This window comes from Choloepus didactylus, chromosome 17, assembly GCF_015220235.1.
Source record: "Choloepus didactylus isolate mChoDid1 chromosome 17, mChoDid1.pri, whole genome shotgun sequence".
In the NCBI taxonomy this organism is placed as follows: Eukaryota; Metazoa; Chordata; class Mammalia; order Pilosa; family Megalonychidae; genus Choloepus; species Choloepus didactylus.
The window spans coordinates 48,240,104-48,263,779 of NC_051323.1; the positions used below are offsets into that span (position 1 = coordinate 48,240,104).

Here is a 23,676-nt window from a genome sequence, read left to right on the forward strand (position 1 = left end):
TGACAATGTCTATCATCTTAAAATGAATATGGATTCCCAGGAGAATTCAGGTTCCACGATGCAGGAGCTCTGTCTTTGTGTTTTTCCTGCTGTATTCTCAATATACATCATCACTGTTAATTACACTCACTGTAATGTGCTACCATCACCTCCGGCCATTTCCAGACATTTACAATCAACCTTACCACATATTCTGCACAAATAAAGTGTCAGCTAGGGGAGGCCAGTTCTGGTGGCACGGTGGGGTGGAAGCCAGGCTGCAGGATATCTGGAGCTTCTTTTAGAGTTGAGGCTCGATTCTAGAAAGGCAAGGCCAAGGAGGCTTTAGGTAGAAGAACCACCTATGAGGCCTAGTGTGATGGCTGGAAAATCGTGGGGCACACTTGGGATCACAGTGAAGTCATACATTATCTCTTTTCACTCCCCTATCCTCCCCACCCTGCCTGCCCCCTAAACCCAGTGGGGCTAACCCTGAGCTTTGTGGTCTTGGGTTAGAGAAGAAGACAACTGCCACAGGAGCACACCCCTGGGGCCTTGAGCTCTCAGAGCCAGGAGCAGCAGTGTAGCCACTCCCCACCCCCTTCTGTCTTCTGTTAATATAACGGAATCTATTTAATTTTGATAATAATGTGCTTCTGATCTTCGTAAAGCAGTTCAAGTCACTGCCACCCTCCCTTCAGTGTCTTTGGTCTTCTCTGGCGAGAGGCAGCCATCGGGCTTTCCTATCAGCATACTCGTTTTTGTACCCCTGACAGCAACAAGCAGTTTCTTTAAAATATGTGAACAAAAGATCTTGCTTTGATTTTGCATAGGTCATGGAATCTTCAGTAGAAGTCTCTTGCTTTCTTCTCTGACAGTTCAGAACCTCCTCTGTATTTCCTCTGTAATTAATTCTCACTTCTTAGCAGCCTTGGATAAGAAAGGCCTGGAGAAGCCTTTTGCACTGGTCTCCACTGACTCTCGGGACCCACATTAGGCTCCTGTCCAATGTGAATGAGGGGCCAGCTGGCTTCTTATCCCAAAAGCATTGGCTCTAACCCTGGGAAGAATCAACCAGGGAAACACCCCCTGCAGGCACCTCATGCACAGGCAGTTGGTTCACCACAGCCCCACTGTGGGACAGGAGGGTGATGCCCACAGCTCTCCAGGCAGGGCTTGCTCAGCCGGTGCTTCTCCAACTTCACTATGAGGGGAACTGCCCAGTGATCTTGTTTAAAAAGCCGAACCTAACTCAGCAGGTCTGGGCTGGGCCCAGAGAGTCTGCATTTCCAACAGGCTGCCAGGTGATGCCGATGCCAGGCAATGCCACCTACATTCAGGTACAACCAGACGAGCCCAGCAGTCCACAGAAAGACTCAGATGTTCTAGGATCCAAGGTTTCCAAGAGCCCTGGTTTTCCTTTGATTTTGATCCCATATTTTCTTTTTCAACCCAATAAAACTTTAAAAGCAAATAAACAAGCAAAGCACTTTGGGTCCTGACCAGTCACCTGGATGGATGAGATGGTCTCTGACGGGACCTCCCGGCCACAGCGAGAACCAGTCAGGGCTGGGCCACTCCTGCCGTTCTCCCCTCCCAGGATCCGGGAAAACCACGCTGCTGGACGCCATGTCCGGGAGGCTGCAACGCAAGGGGACCCTCCTCGGAGAGGTGTGCCTGAACGGCCGCACGCTGCGCAGGGAGCAGTTCCAGGACTGTTTCTCCTACGTCCTGCAGGTGGGCGCGTCCCCAGCCCCAGCCGCGTTCCGGGGGGCCCGGGAGACGCTGACACCTCCTTCTCCTGCAGAGCAACACGCTGCTGAGCAACCTCACCGTGAGGGAGACGCTGCTCTTCACGGCGCGGCTGGCCATCCGCGGCGGTCCCCCGGACTTCTTCCAAAAGAAGGTGGGTCCGGCCCTGGCCTCCAGGCAGGGTCACTCGGGGGACAGTTGGAGAGACCCAGCAACTCCCGGTGGCTTTGCACCCCCTCTTCCAACTTCACTTCTTTGCCTCCACTGACAATCGCTCCCTTCCCTCTCCACCGCTTCCCTCTAGAGCCTAGAGCTGTGCTGTCCCATAGGCAGGCCCTAGTCACATGTGGCTTTTGAACACTTGAATGTGATTAGTCCTAATTGGGATGTGTTGTAAATATAAAATACAGACCAGATTTTGGAGACACAGTCTGAAAAAACAGAATGTGAAATGTCTCATTAATTTTAAAGATAATGATTAAATGTTGAAATGGTAATATTTTGGATGTATTGGGTTAGATAATTAATTCCACCTGTTTATTTTATTTTTAAAAATGTGGCTACTAAAAATTTAATTCTGTATGTGGTTTGCATTATATTTCTATTGGACAGCATTGTTCCAGGAGCTCTGTATTTCAACAGATGTGATTATTTTTTCCCACTGCGCTCTGTCCTGCAGACCTGTTGAGATTTTTCTCAACTTCCTCTGAGGCATCTTGAATGTGCCTCATCCAAACTGGATTAAGTTAATGAAGGAAGGAACTATTGAATCAACCAATTCTTTCTAGTTCTGGACTGTTTCATAAGTGTACCCAATTTGGAGGCAGCCACAGGTAAACCCACCTGGGCCTTACCTGGAAACATTGTCTCATTTCTGTCTGGGCTGTGAAGGCCTGGGAAGGCCCAGGGAACAAACGACAGCTGCCACCTGCAAACCAGGCACAGCTCCCTGGGAAATGGGCTCTCGGAGCTGCCAGAATTGACCAGTGACATCTTCTCAGAAGCTTCACCAACCTGAGGCCTCAGCCAGAACCTGTTTTCTCCTCAGCATGCAAATTTTATCTGCAGTTCAGGCTCCAAGGCTGGCCTTTCTTTAAAGCCACTGAGGTTCTGAGGGAATCCTCCTTCTCCGCTGAGAGTGCAGCATGTGACCCTGTTTTTATCAGGCACTGCTGAGCCTGTCACCAGGGAGGCTGCTCACCTGTCCCTGGAGCTGGATTCTCAGCAGGGCCCAAGGAGAATGGATTGAGGTCTGACACATGTCTCAAGTACTGGCAGGCTTATTTGCTTTTTGTAATGCCCTAGGTGAGTAGACAGAAGTCTTCTGTTTGAGGTTCCTAGACAATTTCCCGGTATAGTTTTCACTCTAGAGGAGACTTAGTGAGTGTTTTAGTTTCCCAGCAGCTAAAACAAATACCATGCGTTGACTTAAACAATGGGAATTTATTGGCTCTCAGTTTCAAGGCTAGGAGAAGTCCAAAATTTCTTCCCAAAGACTGGCATTCTGGAGCTGGCTGTGGGCATGCATGGTAATGCACGTGGTGGCAACTTCTTTCTTTTCTGGGTTCCGTTGACTTCCAGCTTCTGACTGTGCCCCGTGGCTTCTTTCTCTGTGGCCTTTTCCAAAGGCCTCAATTCACAGGATTAAGATCCATCCTGATTCAGGTGGGCCACATCTTAACTGAAGGAACCTCATCAAAAGGTCCTATTTACAGTGGATTCACATCCACAGGGGTGGATTAACATGTTTTTTTCTGGATCCATAACTCCAAGCCCGCACAGTGAGGGACCTGGCCTTCATGAAGAACCATCATCCTCACAGAGCAATGCCTGGCCCTGCTTTCTCCCTGCAGGCTACCTGAGGTTGCTCAGAGGTAGTGGAAGACTCTTGCTATTTTACCAGGTTGCACTGAGGGCTATTGTGTCTTGCTGGTATTAGTCAGGGCTTGTTCATATGCAAGATCTCATTCCATTCTTACATCAACCCTGCAAGGAGGCATTACTTCTATCTTTCAGTATAAGAAAACTGCCACCCAAGGAGATTAAGATCAGACAACTAGGAATGGCAGAGCTGGGACATGAACCCAGGCCCTCCGGCTCCACCAGGCATCCCTCAGACCTGGGGTCTCCTGAGCCCCTCTGTAGTCAGAGTTCAGCTCACGGTGAGGCACTGTGGCTTAGTGGCCCTGACAGTGGGTGACAGGTAAGGATCCAGGTCACACAGCCCCTCTGCAGGCTTTCTCTCTACTTGCTTTGGAATTTCTATTTCTAAAGTGTGTAGGAGAAAATCCCATTGGTATTTGGGTGGAAGAAATGAAGTCATAAACAGATTCTTGTGAGTTAGTGATCCCTTTACATCATATACCACATAGAGAGAATCGCAGAAAGCCACGGAACCCTTTTGCCAGAAAATGCATATATTTGCATAAATATTCAGAAAATATTCAGGTACCTTGAAACCAATTCATGGCAAATTTGCAGCCCCTCTCCCTGGCACTGTGGCTCCTAAATGTCCTGCAGAGGCTGATACCACAAAGTTCACAGAGTTCTCCCTGCTGGAGAGTGCTTTCTGAGGAGATCTAGGCCACAGGGTAGAAAATCCCAGCAAAGTAATTTAGTGAGAAGACATTGCCGCTGATAACAGAGGAGGCTGCACAGCAGATCTGCTTCTGTCCTCTGAGGAATCTGAAAATAAAGGGGTGGCTGAGGCGGGCAGGCCGTGTCTGCTGGGATGTTGGCTAAGCCTGGTGCTTCAGAGACCACTTGAGAGAGCCCAGGCAGTCCTGCTCACATCCCACTTCTGCCACTTGCTAACTCCTGGAGTTGAAGTCCTTCCATAAATCAAATTTTGTGAAAGCCCATATAGTATAGAGAGTGGGTGGGGAGGTCAATGGATGTTCGTTCTCTCTCATCTCTCTTCGAGTACCAGCCCTGCCATTAACTGTGTTCTAGGTAAGTTAGTTTCTCTAGACTTTGGCTTTCTTACCTATACATTGAGAAGGTTGGATTTGATAATCCCACTGGTCTCTTCGGAGTTCCTGTGAATCCTGTTCCTGATAGTGTTTGGAAAACATGGGGGAGGCGTCCTGCTGGGCCTGAAACAGCTGAGACAGATGAAGTAAATGTTTCCTCAGTCCTTCCCTTCCCAGACGTGCGAGCCAGCTTTACTCCTTTCCTGAGGCTGCAGGAGGATGAAAAAGGAGCACATCAACCCAGCCAACTGAAGCAAAACTCAATTCTAGGATCCTACCCTGATGGCAAGAAGAGACCCTTCTTTTTTTTCCAGAACAAATCATACAAGTATATTTATGCGTTTTTACCTTTTCATTATTCCTTTGCATCTAATATTTAAGATGTGTCCCTTCTTTTGGTCAAAGCTTTATCTATGCTGTTGATCCCACTGTGTCCCCTCTGGAACACTGTTCCATACATCTTTTACTCCAATCTAGTTTTTCCTTTTCCTTTCCCTTTTCTCCTTCCTTCCTCCATTCCTTCCTTCCTTCCTTCCTCCCTCCCTCCCTCCTTCCCTTCCTTGTTTCCTTGTGCAGAGCCTTTCTTTTTTTCATTATAAAGGCAACATAATCTCATTAGGGGTGTGCTGGGAACAAAAAGTCATTACCATATAAATACACTTAGTCTCACTGCATCCCTTCCTCCCAGGACTTTATGCAACTGGGGGCAGTAAGTTAGGGGAGGACTGGAAATAGAGATTTTTGAGTAAGTCTCTGGAGAAGGGGGTAAGCTGAGGAAGATAAGGGAGAGAGGGAGAAAAAAAGACTAGTTTCTTTGACTCGCAAGTTAGGGAGTTAAAAAAAATGTTATTGTTGTGAGGGAGTTGAGAAAGAGAAGGGAGAGGGGTTTCATGGGGCTGTGGGGTATAAGTAGGGTGAGTAGAACTGGGGGAAAGGAAATTTTAAGAAGTGGGGCTGTGGGTTATTATAAATTGTGTCCCCTTTAAAGTCCTTAAAGAGATTCAAATAAAGATTGGAATTATTTTAATTACTTTCGATTGCTGGGTTATATTTCCTTGATGCAAAACCGCACTGAGATCAGGCTATATGGGACTCCAGGACTTATTAGGGTTACGTAAGGGGAAAGACATTTCATTCAAACCAAATTGGATTTTATCATAAGAGGCTTGATTTCCCCAGGGTGGGGTGAGCCTGAAAGTGGCCTGTGCATTCTGGGGAGGTGTGCTGCCTCTCCGGGGCCCAGGCCTTTGGCATAGCAGCCACAGCAACGCCCAGCCCTTCCTGGACCCTGTGTCTCCTGCAGGTGGAGGCAGTCATGGCCGAGCTGAGTCTGAGCCACGTGGCAGATCGACTGATTGGCAACTACAACTGTGGGGGAATCTCCAACGGTGAGCGGCGCCGGGTCTCCATTGCAGCCCAGCTCCTTCAGGATCCCAGTAAGTGGGACCCAGAGTTGCTACCAGTGGCTGCCTGGGTGTCTTCCACATGTCTGTAGATACTTCAGGCCCTCTCTTCACAGTCCCCATTTGGAAAGGGATTTATATGGAACTGAAGTTTCTCAAACCGGAAACCCAATTAAAAAAAAAAATGCTGTTTAGTTCATTTACTGATGTTATCCCATCATCCTGGTATGACACAGTTTTTGGACTTGGAATCACTGCATGGGTGTTTTAATGTCCAATGAGGATCTTCCATGAACTTGGGGCCTCACCTGTCCATCCTCATTTCTAACTAGAGAAGAACCACTGTGTCTGCTGGGAAAGCCAATGAGCTTTGGTATGACAAGAAGTGTTGATGACATGGCAGGAACTGAAGTAGGGCTTTGAGGGATGCACTCAAAAGTACATGTGCTTGTGTATGGGTGGGGGGAGGTCTATCAAGATGGGGCAGCCTGTTCCCTGCCTCCCCCATTTGGTTGGAAACCAGGAAGAGATCATATTGCATCTGGAAACTTTTTTACACTGGGATAGACCACGACTGCCTGCTCTTCAGATGGTCCTTGGTCAGTAGAAGGCAAAAGAGGAGACACTCTTAAAAGCCCTTTTCAGTTTGGGGGTTAAAAGCTGCAGTTAAACTGTCTAAATTTCCTAAGTGCTCTCTCTCCTCAGACCTTATTTTAGGGGTCAGTTTATTTTTTTGTTTGTTTGTTTGTTTGTTTGTTTTTCAGTGCAAAGTCCTTGTTACTGTTGAAAATTGCTACAGCCATGTTCTGGGGTTATGTCTATTTCACCAGCTCCCCTAACCCCAAACTTTTCACAACAACTTGGCACCTGCTTGCCAGCCATTGTTCCCTGTTAGGTTCCCCTGGACAGAGCCTAAAGAGTCTATAGAACCTTGAGAGAGGCCTGATCTGGCTGCTGCTCTGTCCTCTGGAGGATTAGGGCCCAAATGTGCTTGGCAGCTGGGAACCGGGAGCTGGGCCCTCCCAGTGCGGGTCCTTTCTCCTGGGCTCAGGCTGAGAGCCAGTTTCCGTCGGTGCCTTCTCACGGAGCACCGTTTGGATGGGTTAAGACAGCTGAATAAGGGACCATTCAAAATTCCAAGTTTCAAGCCTAGACCCTGGTTTCAGCAGCGACTTGGAAGTCTGGCCCTTCTTTGCCTGCAGAGGTCATGCTGTTTGACGAGCCAACCACAGGCCTGGACTGTGTGACTGCGAATCAGATCGTCGTCCTCCTCGCCGAGCTGGCTTCCAGGGATCGCATCGTGATCCTCACCATCCACCAGCCCCGCTCCGAGCTCTTCCAGGTGAGGGGTCGCATCTCACTCCTGCTCAGCTCGTCAAGGGCAGGTGTGTGTGTGTGTGTGTGTGTGTGTGTGTGTGTGTGTGTGTGTGTGTGTAGCTGGGGGTAGTGGAGCAAAGGTTAGTGCTCGTCAAACCAGAGCAATTGGAGCCAACAGCTCTTGATACTGAACATCAATGGATGGACACCCCCTTCTGCCAGCACCTACCTTGTGCTAAATACTTTCTGTACACAAGCTCATTTAATCCTCACGATGATTCTATGAGGCGGGCATCAGAATATCCACTATATAAAGGTGAAGAGTAAGACTTAGAAATGATATAATACCGCAATATCACAGTAAAAGGCTGGAATTGGCATTCATGGTCCTGTTGGTTTCAAAGACTGTTTTTCCACTAAATCACAGGGATTCCCTTCCAAAGATCTCACTTTATCCTCCAGTATCCTTTTTTTAAAAATATTTTTTTTCCCATTTTAAAAATTGTGGTAAAATATACACAAAAATCATTTTAACCACTTGAAGTCTACAATTCTGTGACATTAAGGACATTGATAATGTTGCATAACTTTCACCACTATCTGTTGCCAGAATATTTTCATCATCCCAAACAGAAACTTGTACCCATTAAGTAATAACTCCTCACTACCCTCTTCCCCCAACCTATGGAAACCACAATTCTGCCTTCTATTTCTACGACTTCTTTTAAGAAGTTTACCTTTTAGGTAGAAATTATTTGCCTTTTTAGATGAGAATCTGAGATTTAAAAACAAACAAACAAACAAACAAACACACCCAGCCAAGGCCACTCAGTGGCTAGACTGGGACTCAAACTCAGGCCCCCAGGCCTGTGACAGGTAGTTCTGGACCACAGACCTTGCAGCCGGGGCTCGGCGGGGAGCATCATGCACAGTGGCAACCCCGGCTGAAAAGAATGGGGTTGTCCTCTGAGAATCTCCACTGGAAGCAGTGAGCATTCTGATGAATGGCTGAGATAATCAAAGGACTGTCTGCTTGGGAACTTTATTTTCCATAAGGACGGGAGCACCTGATTACGCACTAACACTGCCTGTTGTCCAATCAGCTTTTTGACAAAATCGCCATCCTGAGCAACGGAGAGCTGGTTTTCTGCGGCACACCCACGGAAATGCTTGATTTCTTCAATGGCTGCAATTACCCTTGTCCCGAACATTCAAACCCTTTTGACTTTTACAGTAAGTTTTTCTTTCATCTTTCCCATCATGAAGGTTTTTTGAACTTCTGTCATCTCAGATCTTTCTGCCTGGATGAATCAGCATTAGTGGGTTTTGTTTCTGCTTTCGAAGTTTTTATTCTGCTCTTTAAGGAATTAATTTGGCTGGGTCATCTAACTCAGAATGGGGTGAGACCCTCACGGCCCTGTAGGGTATCTTAAAAATATCCTGATTTTATACATGGGCACTAAGAACAGCTTTTATTCTGATGAGATGAATCACTATGGCTGGTCCTGAATCAGTGATGAAACATATTATTATACATTATATAAGTATGTGCATTTAAAAACACATGGGTCATATCTTTTGGGAAACATTTTAGTGGACCTGACATCAGTGGATACCCAAAGCAGAGAGCGAGAAATAGAAACCTACAAGAGAGTCCACATGATTGAATCTGCCTACAAAGAGTCAGCAATTTATCAGAAAACTTTGGAGAATGCTGAAAGAACAAAACACCTGAAAACATTACCAATGATTCCTTTCAAAACCAAAGATTCTCCCGGAGCGCTCTCTAAACTGGGTGTTCTCTTGAGGTAAGAACCTCACAAATGTAAGCAAGGCCCATTTTAGGTCTTTAGACATCACCAGTAGAAGAAAAGGAATTAAAAAGAGTTTTTTTTTTTTTGTTTGTTTGTTTGTTTTTTTGGCTTTCAGGAGAGTGATGAAAAACTTACTGAGAAATAAGCTGGCAGTGATCATGCGTCTCATTCAGAATCTGATCATGGGCTTGTTCATCATTTTCTACCTTCTCTGGGTCCAGAATGATTTGCTCAAGGGTGCTGTCCAGGACCGCGTGGGCCTCCTGTACCAGTTTGTGGGTGCCACCCCGTACACTGGCATGCTTAATGCTGTGACTCTGTGTAAGTGCGCGTGGGCAGGGGACGTGCCCTGGGGGTGAAGACTTACTTCCTCTTGCCTGAAAAGCTCCCTGATCCTGCTGTCACCTGCAAAAGTCCACAGTAATAAAGGTGTTTCTCCTGGGGGCGGGGTTGGGAAGGAAGTATTAAATTTCTAACACCTTAGTGCGAATTAGCTCACTGGAGGGATCTCTCTGAAGGTCTAACAAGAAGGAGCCAGGGAAAATGAAGTTATGAAGTGCTGCTGGGGCAGGGTTTGGGAAGGATTTTCCAAAAGGCCACTCCTGGTTTCTCACCTTGGCCATTTGGCTGTACAGCCCCTGGGGACTGTGACCAGGCCAACTTTGCAGTGGTAGGCTCTTCCCAGAGCCTATTTTAACACGGTCAACAGCTCACTTTCAAACTCAGTGGGGATCTAGAAGCAATACCTGGCTGCCCAATGTTATAATTTATGCAGGAAAATGGATGTTGGAGGGATTCTCAAAATGTAACCCTAGGTCCAGGATAAGAGGGAGGATGATGCTTTAGCAAAGCTGATCCTGGAGATGGAGATGAGGGGCAGTAATAAGCCTCCGCATATCCCAGCCTTCCCAGCCCTCTGAGAGTGAATGCAAAACGCAGGCTGCTGGGGCGGGGGGTGGGGTGGGGTGGGGGGCAAGATCTGGCACAGAAAGAAGACAAAGTACCTCAGACCACTCATTTGGGCCCCTTTTGCATGTGCTTTTCTTGAATTGCTGACAACCCTCCGCACCCCTTTAGAGAGAAGGAAATACATTATGCAACTGTACTGAAATTCAGGTGGCCTGCAGATTTCTAGGCTGGGGTGGTGGGGTGGTGGTGGTGGTGGTGGTATTTATTGCCCGAAGTCCTTCCAGGACTAGGGAGCCTGTGCAATGGGCCTCTCAGTGCAGCCCCGACAGCCCTTGCGCTCACTTGGGCTAGCCCTCCCTCCTCAGCTCTGTGATACTGTTCCAGTTCCTGTGCTGCGAGCTGTCAGTGACCAGGAGAGTCAGGACGGCCTGTACAAGAAGTGGCAGATGCTGCTGGCCTACATGCTGCACGTCCTCCCCTTCAGTGTCTTTGCCACTGTGATCTTCAGCAGTGCATCCTACTGGTAAGGGGGTGCTCAGCGGCATTCAGTGCACTAGGGCCGGGGCTCCCAGGGAGTCACGATGGCCAGTGGGAACTGTGGAGGGAGAGCTCCAGGGTGGCCAACTCTGCGCTCTCGCCCTGGAGGATCTGTATTTGCCCACCAGTGCCCATTAATGTCCTGTCCTTCCAGACAATTAAAATAGCCCCATTTATGGGGGCTGCACAGGATCTGAGGACAAACCAGCAAGACTGTGTGTGGCCATGGCGTAGAGTGTCCTACATTCCCTGCAGGGCCTGGGCCAGAGAAGAGGGCTCTGAGGTGGCTGGGACGCAGTGCACATGGGGCCCAGGAACTGGGGCAGCGACAGGGGCAGCTGTTCACCTGCAGCTCAGCATGGCCCCTCCAGGCTGCTGCCAGCTGAAGCAGCAACTCTCTCTGGGGTTTCCCTGAGGGACGTGGGACATTACTGTTTGAGCTGGGAGGAGGGGGGCTTCAAAATAAAAGAATGACTAAGGGAAGAGGGCACTGGGGGGACTGTGAAGCATTCCTGGTGTGGCCTGGGTTTTGATTGATGGCCTTTAGGCAATGTTTCTTTTTATTTCTCAGAACTTCATAAAGATATAAATCTGAAAAGATGTAGAAGGAAGATGTTTGCATGACTTGCTGTCATAAGGAGATGTATCTTCCCCAATCATGTTGGCTTTCCTTTAAACAAAGATGGAAGAAGTTACCTGAGATTCTGAAATTCCCTTAGTGTTTAAAGGTGCCCAGCTCAGCCCAAGAGAGAAGTCCAGGCCGTTCTCAAGACATTGTCTTTCTTCAGTCACTGGACTCATGTTATAACTATAGTTATACTAACTATATAACTATAGCCAGTAGAAAGACCCATGATATGAGTTATGGATAATCATTATACATTACATGACGCATTAATAAGAAATAAATGAAGAATAATCTTGGGGTCTAGTCAGTTTAAGCTCCAAGTTTAAGGGTTTGGAGATTGTGATGCAGACTCTTAGAAGTGGTTATCACAGTGAAGAGTGACAGAAGCAAAGCCACGTATGCTCTCTTAGCCGGGGGGGGGGAGGGGTGTGGGCTGCCTTGATCAAGGGCAATGGCAAAGGCCACGTGGCCCTCCTCGCTGGCCCTGCTGGAGCCCCTGCATTCTCTCCATCCTGTAATGTCAACCACTGGCCTGCCTAGCTCAGTCTAAATGATCCAGGAGCAAATATTTAAAAGTTGACTGTTTTTGAGTAAAACAATGTTGGCTGAAAATTGAAGACCTTGTTAACTTAGAACCTCGCTACTCAGTGTGGTCCACGAACCACAGTGTCAGCATCACTTTGGGCCTTGTTAAATATGCAGCATCCCAGCCCCACTCCAGCACTACTGAATTGGATTCCGCACTGAACAAGATCCTGAGATGATTCACATGCATTTTAACATTTGTGAAGCAATGATTTAGATGACTATACAGTACTTGAGATGCTGATCATGAGACAGTTCTGTAAGACTTGAGTAAACAGAGCAATTTTAAATTAGGTCCAATGTAAGGATCCAGGTCATGACTATTTTTGATTAAAAAGTCAGGCACAAAAATGCAGAATCACTTTCACTGGCAGCACAGCTGTGACCGTGTAGCAAATACTTTGATTAAATGCTGCAAATATTTGTTGAATGCCTACTCAGTGCCAGGCGCAGTGCTAGGTGGTATAGAGGATTCAGAGATGAATTAACTGAAGGTGCCGCCCACAGGTTTGCAATTCTGAAATCTAAATATCTCTGAAAGACAAAAGTGTTTTCGTAACTCATTTAGCAGCATGACCTGACCTGAACTTATTAGTGGCAAAGTCTGAGCTGAACCAATATGAGGTTCTTTATACTCATCCCACATGAACTTCCCTATTTAGTAGAAATATTAATACATTTGATTATGGGTGGAATCATGCTGCCCATGGCAACAAATACCATCTATGTAGTGTCAGGGTTTTCCAAAATCTGTAAAATTCCACATTCCACAACATAGCTGGTCCTAAAGCATTTCAGATAATGGGTTATGGATGTAAACAAATCTCCGATGACTTTAATTTAAGGAAGTGATAAGATTAGTATTATAAAGAAGCATAAACCCTGTGCTGAGGAATAGTATAACAACAATAGCTAACATATATTAAACACTTGCTTTAGGTCACGCACTAAGAACTTTATATATATTCATTCGTGTACTCCTTGCCACCATCTGTAAAGGGGGTGCTATAATTATCCTTGTCTGGAGTTGAGGAAATAGAGGCATGTAAAGGATATCATTCCCATTTCATATCCATTATCTCTGTTAATTACAAAGGAGGCCAAGAGTCCATGTGTTGGGCAGGGAGAGGGAGTTCAGCAAAGAGGGGCTCTTGAAGGCTTTTTGGAGAAGAACTTGAGAGTTGAGCAGAATTTCAACAGATGGAAAAGGGAGCAGGGGTATTCCAGGCTGAAAAAAAGCATGGGCATCGGTTCGGAAGCAAAAACATGAGACCGTTCAGAGAGAAGGGAGCAGGTCAGTTGTGCTGGTGGGAATGAAGGACTGGGAGGAGTAGTGGAAAATAAGACTGAAAGCCTGGGATCCTGTAGTGGAGGCACTGAACACCAGCCCAAGGGCTGGGAAGTATTTGACAATGGGGCAGAGGAGAGGGTTCTGAACCAGGGGGTGCCCCATCTGTGTTGGACTCTGGAGGGGGAGTCTGGCGTCACTCTGGCAGCAGAATGCAGTTAGGGCAAGGATGCTGGAGAGCCCAGTGAGGAGCCTTCCCAACAGACTGGGAGAGGCACAGGGCCCAAAATGCAGAGAGGGGCAGTGGACACCAAAATGGGAGACTGCTTTGAGATACAGGCAAGAAAGAATCAAATTGCTCAGAAATTGAATGGATTTATGGGGGTGGGGGTTAAAGAAAGTCATAACATCCTGAGTTTTCAGCCTGAAAAAGTGGGAAGGTAACAGATCCTTATCAAGTTTGTCAGGGAAAAAAAATTTTTTTTTTTTTAGGCTAGAGCAGTTGTAAATTTACATAAAAATCATGCAGAAAGTACAGATTTCCTATATACTCCTTCTCCCTCCACAGCTTTCCTTATTGTTAACATTTTTGCATTAGTGTGGTCCTTTGTTCCACTTCAGGAAACAAAACAATATTATAATAATTATACTGTTAACTATATCCATACTTTACATTAGTATTCACACTTTGCATTATACAGTTCTATGTTGTTGTTGTTTAATTTTTATTCTGGTAACATAAATACAACCTAAAATTTCACATTTTAACCACTTGTGAATATGCAATTCAGTGGTGTTAATTACATTTACAATGTTGTGCTGCTATCACCACTATCCATTACCAAAACTTTTCCATCACCCCAGACTGAAACTGTACCAATTAAGGATTAACTCTCTATTCCCCACCCCAGCCCCTGGTAACCTGTATTCTAGTTGCCAACTCTATGAATTTGCATATTCTAATTATTTCATATAAGTGAGATTATACAATATCTGTCCTGTTGTGTCCGGCTTGTTTCACTCAACATGATGTCATCAAGGTTCATCCGTGTTGTAGCATGTACCAGACCTTCATTCCTTTTTATAGCTCAATGACATTCCATTGTGTATATATATATCACATACTGTAAATCCATTTATCATTGATAGACATGTGGGTTGCATCTACCTTTTGGCAATAGTGAATAATGCTGCTATGAACATCAGTGTTTGAATCCCTGCTTTCAGTTCTTTGGGGTATATACCTAGAAGCAAATATGGTAATTCCATACCATATGGCAGAGTGGCTACACCATTTTTATATCTTCTCCAATAATGTAGAAGTGTTTCTATTTCTCCACATCCTTTCCTACACTTGTTATTTTCCAGTTTTTTAACAGTAGTCATCTTAGTGGGTGTGAAATGGTATCCCATGGTGATTTTGGTCTGTATTTCCTTGATATGCATTTCCTTAATATTCCTTAATTTCATGTGCTCAGCTGGTCATTTGTATATATTCTTTGAAGATATGTGTATTCAAGTCTTTTGCACATTTTAAAAATTGGGTTGTTTTTCTTTTTTTGTTAAGTTGTAGGATTTCTTTATATATTCTAGATATTAAGCCCTTCTCAGATATGTGATTTCCAAATATTTTCTTCCATTCTGTAGTTTGTCTTTTTACTTTCATGATAAAGTCCTTTAATGCACAGAAGTTTTTAATTTTGATGAAGTCACTTTATCTATTTTTTCTTTTGTTACTCAAGCTTTAAGTGTAAAATCTAAGAGACCATTGCCTAATGCAAGGTTCTGATGATATTTCCCTGTTGTCTTCTAGGAGTTTTATAGTTTTGGTTTTTATATTTAGGTCTTTGATCCATTTTGAGTTAATTTTGTTTATGGTGTGAGGTAGGGCTCCATCTTCATTCTTTTGCTTATGGATATCCTGTTTTCCTGGCACATTTGTTGAAGAGACTATTCTTTCCTCATTGAGGGGACTTGGAACATCTTTGCTGAAAATCAGTTGGCCACAGCTGTGAGGGTTGATTTCTGAACTGTCAGTTCAATTCCATTGGTCTGTATGTCTGTCCTTGTGCCATGCTGTTCCGATTACTGTAGCTTTGTAACAAGTTTTAAATTTGGGACATGTGAGTCTTCCAACTTCATTCTTCTTTTTCAAGACAGTTTTGGCTATTCAGAGTCCTTTACCCTTCCGTGTAAATTTGATGATCAGCTTTTCCATTCCTGCAGTGTAGGGGTGGGTATAAGATGTGCCAACTCTTTTTCCTTACTTCCCAAGTGGAAGAAAGAGTAGCCATATGTAATGGTTTGAGGACATGCCATCATCAGAGAAACAATTTGGTAAAATGAATATAAGAGGAAAAGGCATGGATAGAGGGAAGTTTGTTTACAACAAAATGAAGGTCAAATCAGTGGAAGAGTTTGGCAGAATAAAAGACAAGAATGTAATATAACAGGCCTGGGGTGGACAAATCTGTCAAAGAATGAAAGCAGTGAGGAGTTTAAACTCACGCTGGCAATAACCTCATGAAACAGGGATGAGGGTCAGAGAAGGAGGGGCTGCGAGGCAGGTTGGATGAGGCCTTAGCATTAGGGTAGGAGTGGTGCTAGCAAGAAGAGTGTGGTTGTTTAAGAGGAAGACTTGTGAGTTCAATAACCCTACTTACTGCAGCTAGTTAGTTGTGACTGTTGTCCAAGTGATTTGATATTTTCTTATCAGACCTGAAGGAGCTATAAAATGCAAAGGTGGATGACACTGAGTTGGAGCCAACAGGAAGAATTTATGGCACTAAATGGTCCCAAATCCTGACTCTGTTCTGAGAAGGCCTTTCAAACGGAAGTTTGGCTTACTCTGCAAACTCTTTCCACCCAATAACCACGATGGAATAATTCTGTGAATGGCAGATGCAGTACTTTTCTTAAGTGATAACTCCTGGAGAGGGAACTAAAGACCTTATGTTTTTCTAGGACTCTTGGCTTATACCCTGAGGCTGCCAGATTTGGATATTTCTCTGCTGCTCTCTTGCCCCCCCACTTAATTGGTGAATTTCTAACTCTTGGGCTACTTGGTATAGTCCAAAACCCAACTGTAGTCAACAGTGGAGTGGCTCTGCTGTCCATAGCTGGAGTTCTTGTTGGATCTGGATTTGTGAGGTAAGATATAACAATTCAAACAATTTAGACTGTTACGATTTGTTGATAATGATCACCTGGTAATGACTGTTTTAAAGGAATTCCGGAAGAGAGCTATGGGATACTGGTTAAAGGTATCACCTTGTAGTCCACCACTCTGGAGTATTTATAGTGCCAGCTAATCATTATTGCCCTAGGCCTTGACTTGTTGCTGACCATTCATTTAATAAAAGGCCTTTATACTGAGAACCAGGAAATAACAATTTAAGCATGTTATCAACATGATTCACATGTAATAAGCCATTATAAAAAGCTGAGGAGAACCAATCCATCCTCTAAAAAGACTCACAGTCCCTACAGTATCACCGGCTAAATACCATGCATATTAGTTCATTTCTGCCCCGCCACTGTTGCATCTCTATTCCAGCTTTCAATTCCTAGTGATTTTTCAGAAGTAGGAGTAATCGGATAAGAAATGAGTCTGCAGGATAACAGACTGCTTAAGGACTAGAAGGATATGCTCAAGTGATAATAGTAATTATCTCTGAGTGGCATTTATTTTAATTTTTTTCTTCATGTTTTTCTGTATTTTGTAAATTCTCCATAATGGGCAGGCATTCTTTTTACAATCAAGAAAAAAAATTTTAATTATAAATTAAAAAGTAGCACCAGGAAGTGTGAAAAATTTTAGAAGGATAAAAATGATTCCAGGTAGGTGGTGTAGTGGGATGTAGTAACTAATCTGTGGGTCCCTGAGGAAATATGATGAAAGCTGTGTTCCTTTGACTTAATATTCAGATAAATAAACAGAGACACCAAGAATGTACGATATATAATTATATTTATATATTTAATGATGTAATTCTCAGGGCAAACCATTTTTAGGTAAGAAAACTAAGCTCAGACTTGACTTTGCTCCAGTCACACCTCTGTGAAGACTCACACGCCAGGCAAGCGGTTCCCTGGAGACAGGCCTGACCTAGGGGTCAGAGGCTTCCTCTACCACTGAGCTCCTGGGTGACCACACACAAGCCACTTTCCTCTCCAAACCAGTGTTCACATTTACCAAGGGGAGATCATTATCTCAGTCCCACCTGTCCCAAGGGATCAGGGAGCAAATGAGATAATCAACATGAACATACTACATAAATTGCAGTGAGTCATATAAAGGTGAGGTATTATCAAGTTTTTGATCAGTCAAGAAGGATTATTTTTTCAGTGACACCCTTACATTGTATGTGTCTGTGTTGCTTAAATGGACTGTTAGCATCTATGGAAAATGCACAAATCAAATCCCCCCAAGGGTACGGAATCAAGCCAGCATCATTACAAAGTACAGACCCAGCCTCAGGCAGCAGCTCCTCTTTCATATTTGAATCATCACATGTTCCAGTCAATTGGGCACTATTTCATGGAGGAATGGGGGATTAATTGTTTTTAAGAGGGAGGCAATGACCAACATCACTAAGGGTTCTTGGGTTCTTCGTAAAATCTCGACATCCCAAGGTTTCCCTTGGATTCCACGCATCGGCGTACTGAAAACTCCTCTCTTTAAGTCCACATAAACCTCCTAGTCATTATATTTTTCCCAGTCATCATCTTTCCTGACTGACCTGCATGCAGCATTTGTGCTTTATCGGCGGCCTCCTCCTCTAAACAAAAATGGAAATAGCTTTTGCTGTACTTTCTGCTGATAAAATAATGTATGTTCATTGCAAAAAAAAAAAAACAACAAAAAAACACACACTATACAAAAAAGGTACAAGGAAAAAAGTAAGTCACCTGAAGTATCAAAACCCAGAGTTAAGTTTTGTTGTGTATATTGCTTTTATGTATTTTTTAACTAGAAATATGATCATACTATTATGTAAGCTATAAAGTAGATACACCTATTCTCCATTTAACAAAATAATGTGGGCAGTTTTCATGTAAATAAATTTAGACCTATGGTCTCACACTCTTGAAAGCACTCCCAGGATTTGTTCCATAGCCTGGTCCGGCTCCTGTGCCTTTCACTGATCCATTTGCCGCCCTCTGCCACCTGCACGAAGCCTGGTGTTCCCTTGGCTAGACGGGCTCTCTCTGAAAGCCCCTTTTGTTCTCTCTTACAGCCCATCACGTGTGGGCTCCTCTTGCACTCTTCATGGATTGTCAACTTCCTGAGGGCGGTAGCTGTGTCTTATTCACCTTTGGAGCTCTTCTCAGCAGCCAGTCTCAATTGATCTTAAATCAATTAGCCCTGCAAAAATATTTGCTGAATTGAGCAAATAAATGAATGAAGACTCTCTCCCTCTGACCTGTCTGTGTACTGGATTAGTCACCCAGTCATGTTGGTTTTCTTTTCTGATGACAATCTACAAATGCATGTAGTGCAGTGCACTTATCTTGTTTTTAACCCTGGGCAGTGCAGTGAGAGGTGAAGTGACACGGTTCTTGCCTCAGAGAGGTAGTACTAGCCGGCTGGGCAGCCATCTTCTTGTTGTCATCATTCTATTCTAGGTCATTGTCATCTCATATTTGAACTTCTGCTGTAGCCCACTCCCTTTTTGCTGTTCCTAATCTACCCTTACTCTGCTCCATTCTACTTGCCGGTGCCACATTCATTTTCTTAAAAACAGTGCTTATGACATGATCTTCTCATGGTTCATCAGTGGCAACCCTCTGGTAAGCCTGTCATTCAAGGCTCTGCACGGAATGTTCCCCACTGTCACTCCAAACTCACCTCCCACTGCTCCCAAGTCAAGTTCTCTGCTCTAGCCTTTCTGGAACATTCTGTCCTTTATGTGGTCCTTCACTAGGCCAGCCCTCATAGCATTGTGCCTCCCGAGGATGTACTTCCTCTTCCCCCGATTCTTTCCTAGATTCCTTCCCCTCTTCTTTCTAAAGCCTCTCAATGTGATTAATCCAGTTTTGTGCTTTAGAAAATTAGCAATAACTGAGAGTAAAGGAGCTTGGGAATTGGTGCATTAAATACAGGAATGTCATGGACATATGTATTGGTTTTTTATACTTTCTGGACATAAACGGTTCACTATTGTTTATCATTAGGGTCTTAATTTAGGTCCTTAACTACTTTGTGAGTTCTTTAGGGATAAGCATACATTTTTAAAAATACCTCAAGCAGCTAGAATTAGCATCTTGCAAACAGAAAGAATTTAATAAATATTTGTTGATTAATAGAAGCTATATAGCAAACCAAGAAAGCAATGTCATCGGTATGAAGTTTTTCCTGAAACAGACTGGAGAGGAGACATTATTTCATTTTCACAGTAAATGTCTGCTTGCTCCCTCCATCCCTTCTCCCTGGAGTCTAGTTGAGTTTTCACTTCATGCACCAGCACTCTCAAATTTCTGTATAATCATATACATCTCCCTTTAATGTGGTATGTGTTAGGTGTGTGTTTTCATTTATGTTTATATTTATATCATTGGTGCTTACCCAAAAAATTAGACAGCAATTCATCATCAGGGAATTGTTAAGATTCCTACTGCAATGGAACACCAAGCTGTGATTAAAAATGATGGCGTCTATGCTTACTGATTTGGAAGGATGTCTAAGACATATGTTTGGGAGAAAAAAAGCATGAGAGTTTAATTCCATTTATGTACAATTTTACAAACACATATTATACAGATGCATGTATATATGCAAAGAGATAGTTAAATGGATGGATGGTCACCAAAATGTTAATAGTTATTTCTGGGTAGTGGTATTTCAAGTAGCTTTTACTTTCTTCCTTCTACATCTTAATGTTATATTGTTTGAAGTTTTTTATAGTGAGCATAATTTTTATAAAAACTATGTTCACGTTGGAAGAGTATAAAATAGGGATTGCTTTTCTTTTCATTTTGTAGGACTGTTACAAAGTCTACTGAATTTCACCTCTTTCTTTTTCTTAAGAAACACAGAGGAAATGCCCATTCCTTTTAAAATCCTCAGATATTTTACATTCCAAAAATATTGCTGTGAGATTCTTATAGTCAATGAGTTCTATGGACTGAATTTCACTTGTGGTAAGTATTCTACTTTAGGATATTATTTTTACATATTACTCTGAGGAAGCAATTTCCTGAGGGAGACGGATTTTTAAAATAAAAGCTATATATTATAATAAATAGATTTAAAACCTTGTTCTGAAATAAAACACCATTTTCTCTGATTTTTAAAGTGAAAGAAAAATAAGCAGTTGGGCTAGTTAGTCATCTTTCAAAGATCAATAGCTTCAAGCCATTGTGATGTTATTAGAAAATGACCGTGCTAACAAGCACTCAGGTAAACGCTAGTGTATTCTGGATAGAATCAGCTCCTATAGCTACTGAACAGGATGAAGTGGGCTGAAATGGCTTCTTATTCCCTAAAATATACATAGTATATAGCTGACTAAAGCCATTTTGGGCAAAAGTCTGTTCCTGAATCCCACAAAAGGGCAGTGGGTGCATTACAAGTTCCTCAGGGCCACTCTGTGGAATTTTGTAGTTGTTTCAAAGTTTGGGTAATAATGCCAGTAACTTTAGGATATTCAGTGCTAAGTGTTCATGATTTTTATCAGTTCTGGGGTAATGACTCTATATCCCAAAAAGAAACAAACCCATTTACGTCTTCAGTGATGCCTAGGTCCATTGTTGCTGCAACTAACTGTGAATTCTGGGCTCTCTGAAATGTCCTACATCTTTAATGAAGACAGGTATTTAGCAGAGGTAGGCACTGGTGGGCAAGAGGTATGTACGTGTTGATTAAATTACCTGGACATCAACATCTGACCCTGTCAATCTTATCCCTGGCAGGTACCTCAAATGGTTCTGTGGCAACTAATCCACAGTGTGCCTTCACTCAAGGAATTCAATTCATTGAGAAAACCTGCCCAGGTGCAACATCCAGATTCACAAAGAACTTTCTGATTTTATATGCATTCATTCCAGTTCTTGTCATCTTAGGAATAGTTGTTTTTAAAATAAGGGATCATCTCATTAGCAGATAGTAAAATAAATTGCTGTGAAAATGTAACTTACACAGCACCTTAGATATGCATAACTGCTCTGAATGTCTGAAATAAGATATTATTTCTTGATATTACATCTTAAGTCTTTTAACTGTTTTGGATCCATGCAGGCCTAGAATGCAATGGAAATGGTTCACTGTCTCTTGCTATTGCACCTTGCAGGGAAATGTAGTATGTGGAAATTATGACTTGGCTGGTCCAAAAATGTAAACAATTAAAATTCATAAACATATGAGAGGCTAGCATGAGCAATTTGTTTTCCTTGTTCTAGTCATAAAAATGTAGATTTTTTTTTAGAAAATTATGCTCACATTTAATAAAGAATTCAGTGAAATGAAAATATTTGCATGATTACTGACCGTAAGTAACAGAAAAGAGAGTTGTTCGTTTGAAGCACAGCATCCTGCAGAACTGGGTAAGAATGCTTTCAAAATCATTTAAAAACTCCTAGTTATGTGTACATGTCCACATCAGGGATACCTGACCACAGCAGAACTCGAAGAACCTTGATACAAAACATCCACTGATTTACTGGGGGTCAACTTTTAATGACAAAACTGTAGGGATGGGCTGAACTGAGAACACAGCACACAAGACAAACTTCTGGTGACGTTTTTAAAAATTAGTTTGATATTTTTCATTTTCAGTTTAGATTATTTCTAAGCTTAAAAGTAAATGTTACTAGACAAAGTGTATGCACTGAGAAATGACATCTTTTAGGGTGGAGACCGGCTGTTATTTAAAGTCCATTTAGAAAAGATACTTAACTGATAAACATTTGAAATAAACACTAAGAACAGGGTTACATGCTAGGAATGCATGTGATTGAATTGTAAAGAGAAAGAGTGCTGATAAATACAGGCATCTATATTACATATTTTCAGGGATTAAATGATTTATACAGATTTTTAAAAGTGGGTTCTGTACTCAGTGACTGATTATGTCTGACTGATCTTTAAGTAATTCATGCATGAGTCTGAAACGAAACTGAATAGTTTTAGTGTTACCATAGTAACTTTGAGCCTGAATATCTTAGACAGTACATGAACTTGTTCAGTTACTGTGACCTAACTTGGAAAGAATGATAAATTATAGCATTTGAAATGTCTTATATTATAGTAGGAAAGATCATTTCATTAAGGAAGCCACAGTAAAATTCTATTTCTTAGAACAGAATTTAAAGATCTGGAGACATTGGTAAATTACCAGAATAGAATTGTCAATTTTTATAAAAAGTCTTTGATACTGATGATTATGGTACAATAGTTACATAATGCCTTACGTATTATGTGTGTCACATCAGTTACAGACAATTCTGGAGATAATCTATTAGTTCAAAGAGACCCACAGGAACCTCTTTTGAAAGCACTGATTTCAATTTACTAAAGATATGGGTGTACAATGTAAGTGGAAACATTTTTTACTATTCATATGCAGATGAATTTCATTCTAGCTCAGAAACATTTGGAAAATTGACATACCCTATGACTTCAAGCTAATAAATGTTAGTGATACCACCTTAGAAACACACAATGGTGTTCAACATGTGACAGCTGTGTCTCGAGTCAACTTGGACAGTGATGTGTAAGAAAATCCTGTTACCACTGTGGAATAGGCTGTTTCTTCCTACCAAGGCAGTGATGTTTCTGAGATCGTAAAGGTCACTATTAATTTAAAGGGTGCTCTTTCTCCACACTCTATTCTACTCTACTCCTAAGACCGAGGTTCCTTGAAAACATGCTGAAAATCCTGTTCTCAAGTGTTGGGATCACAGGTGCTTCAAATAGTTTATGAAGTCTTATTTCATTGCATTAATCAGATAGCGTCGTATCCACTCAGATGCCTCTCATCAATCTTGGTGTTTTTGGGGTTAGTAAATTGCTTACCTGAAGCTAGGCATGTAGTATATTGGAGTTCAATGTTGAATTGAACTGGTCCAAGTCAGGGCCCTAGTTAGTGGAAGTCTGGACTAGGACTTGATCTTTTGATTCCGTGAAGTGCTCTCTGCACTGGGATACTACTAGGATTTCTACTGAAGGTATATCTCAGGCAGTTAACACCTTATATCTTCCTTATATGTACTAAATAAACCTCAGAGCAGGCACCTGAGGTTCTCTGTCCAAAATATATATATTTATTTATTTGCTTGTTTGCTTGTTTCTGTGAGGTTCTTAAGCCTGAGTTTGGTCTTCCTTTTGTATCAATCAGATCATTTGGTGCTTAGTATATATAGCAGGTACTCAGCTATTAAACATGTGAAGGAAATGATGGTGGCACATCTTCTGCCTGCCATATGTTACAGAAACTTATGAAGAGGACCACGCAGCCCTGATTCCTGTGCTTCTGCAACTCAGTCGCTACAC

At 43.0% G+C, this 23,676-nt stretch overlaps 1 protein-coding gene across 3 annotated transcripts in view; it reads left to right on the plus strand.

The window, feature by feature from the left end:
• ABCG5 (ATP binding cassette subfamily G member 5) overlaps positions 1-21,637 on the plus strand; it is a 25,144-nt gene extending 3,507 nt beyond the window's left edge. For all 3 annotated transcript variants that reach the window (XM_037807192.1, XM_037807191.1, XM_037807193.1), the window contains 11 exons: positions 1,580-1,716; positions 1,787-1,885; positions 6,007-6,139; positions 7,309-7,448; positions 8,527-8,656; positions 9,018-9,231; positions 9,353-9,558; positions 10,531-10,669; positions 16,149-16,334; positions 20,215-20,327; positions 21,099-21,637. In XM_037807192.1, the coding sequence (XP_037663120.1) occupies positions 1,580-1,716; positions 1,787-1,885; positions 6,007-6,139; positions 7,309-7,448; positions 8,527-8,656; positions 9,018-9,231; positions 9,353-9,558; positions 10,531-10,669; positions 16,149-16,334; positions 20,215-20,327; positions 21,099-21,292 (1,691 nt within the window). In that variant the 3' untranslated portion in view covers positions 21,293-21,637. The remainder of the gene's footprint in view (positions 1-1,579; positions 1,717-1,786; positions 1,886-6,006; positions 6,140-7,308; positions 7,449-8,526; positions 8,657-9,017; positions 9,232-9,352; positions 9,559-10,530; positions 10,670-16,148; positions 16,335-20,214; positions 20,328-21,098) is intronic.
• The last annotated feature ends 2,039 nt before the right edge of the window (positions 21,638-23,676 follow it).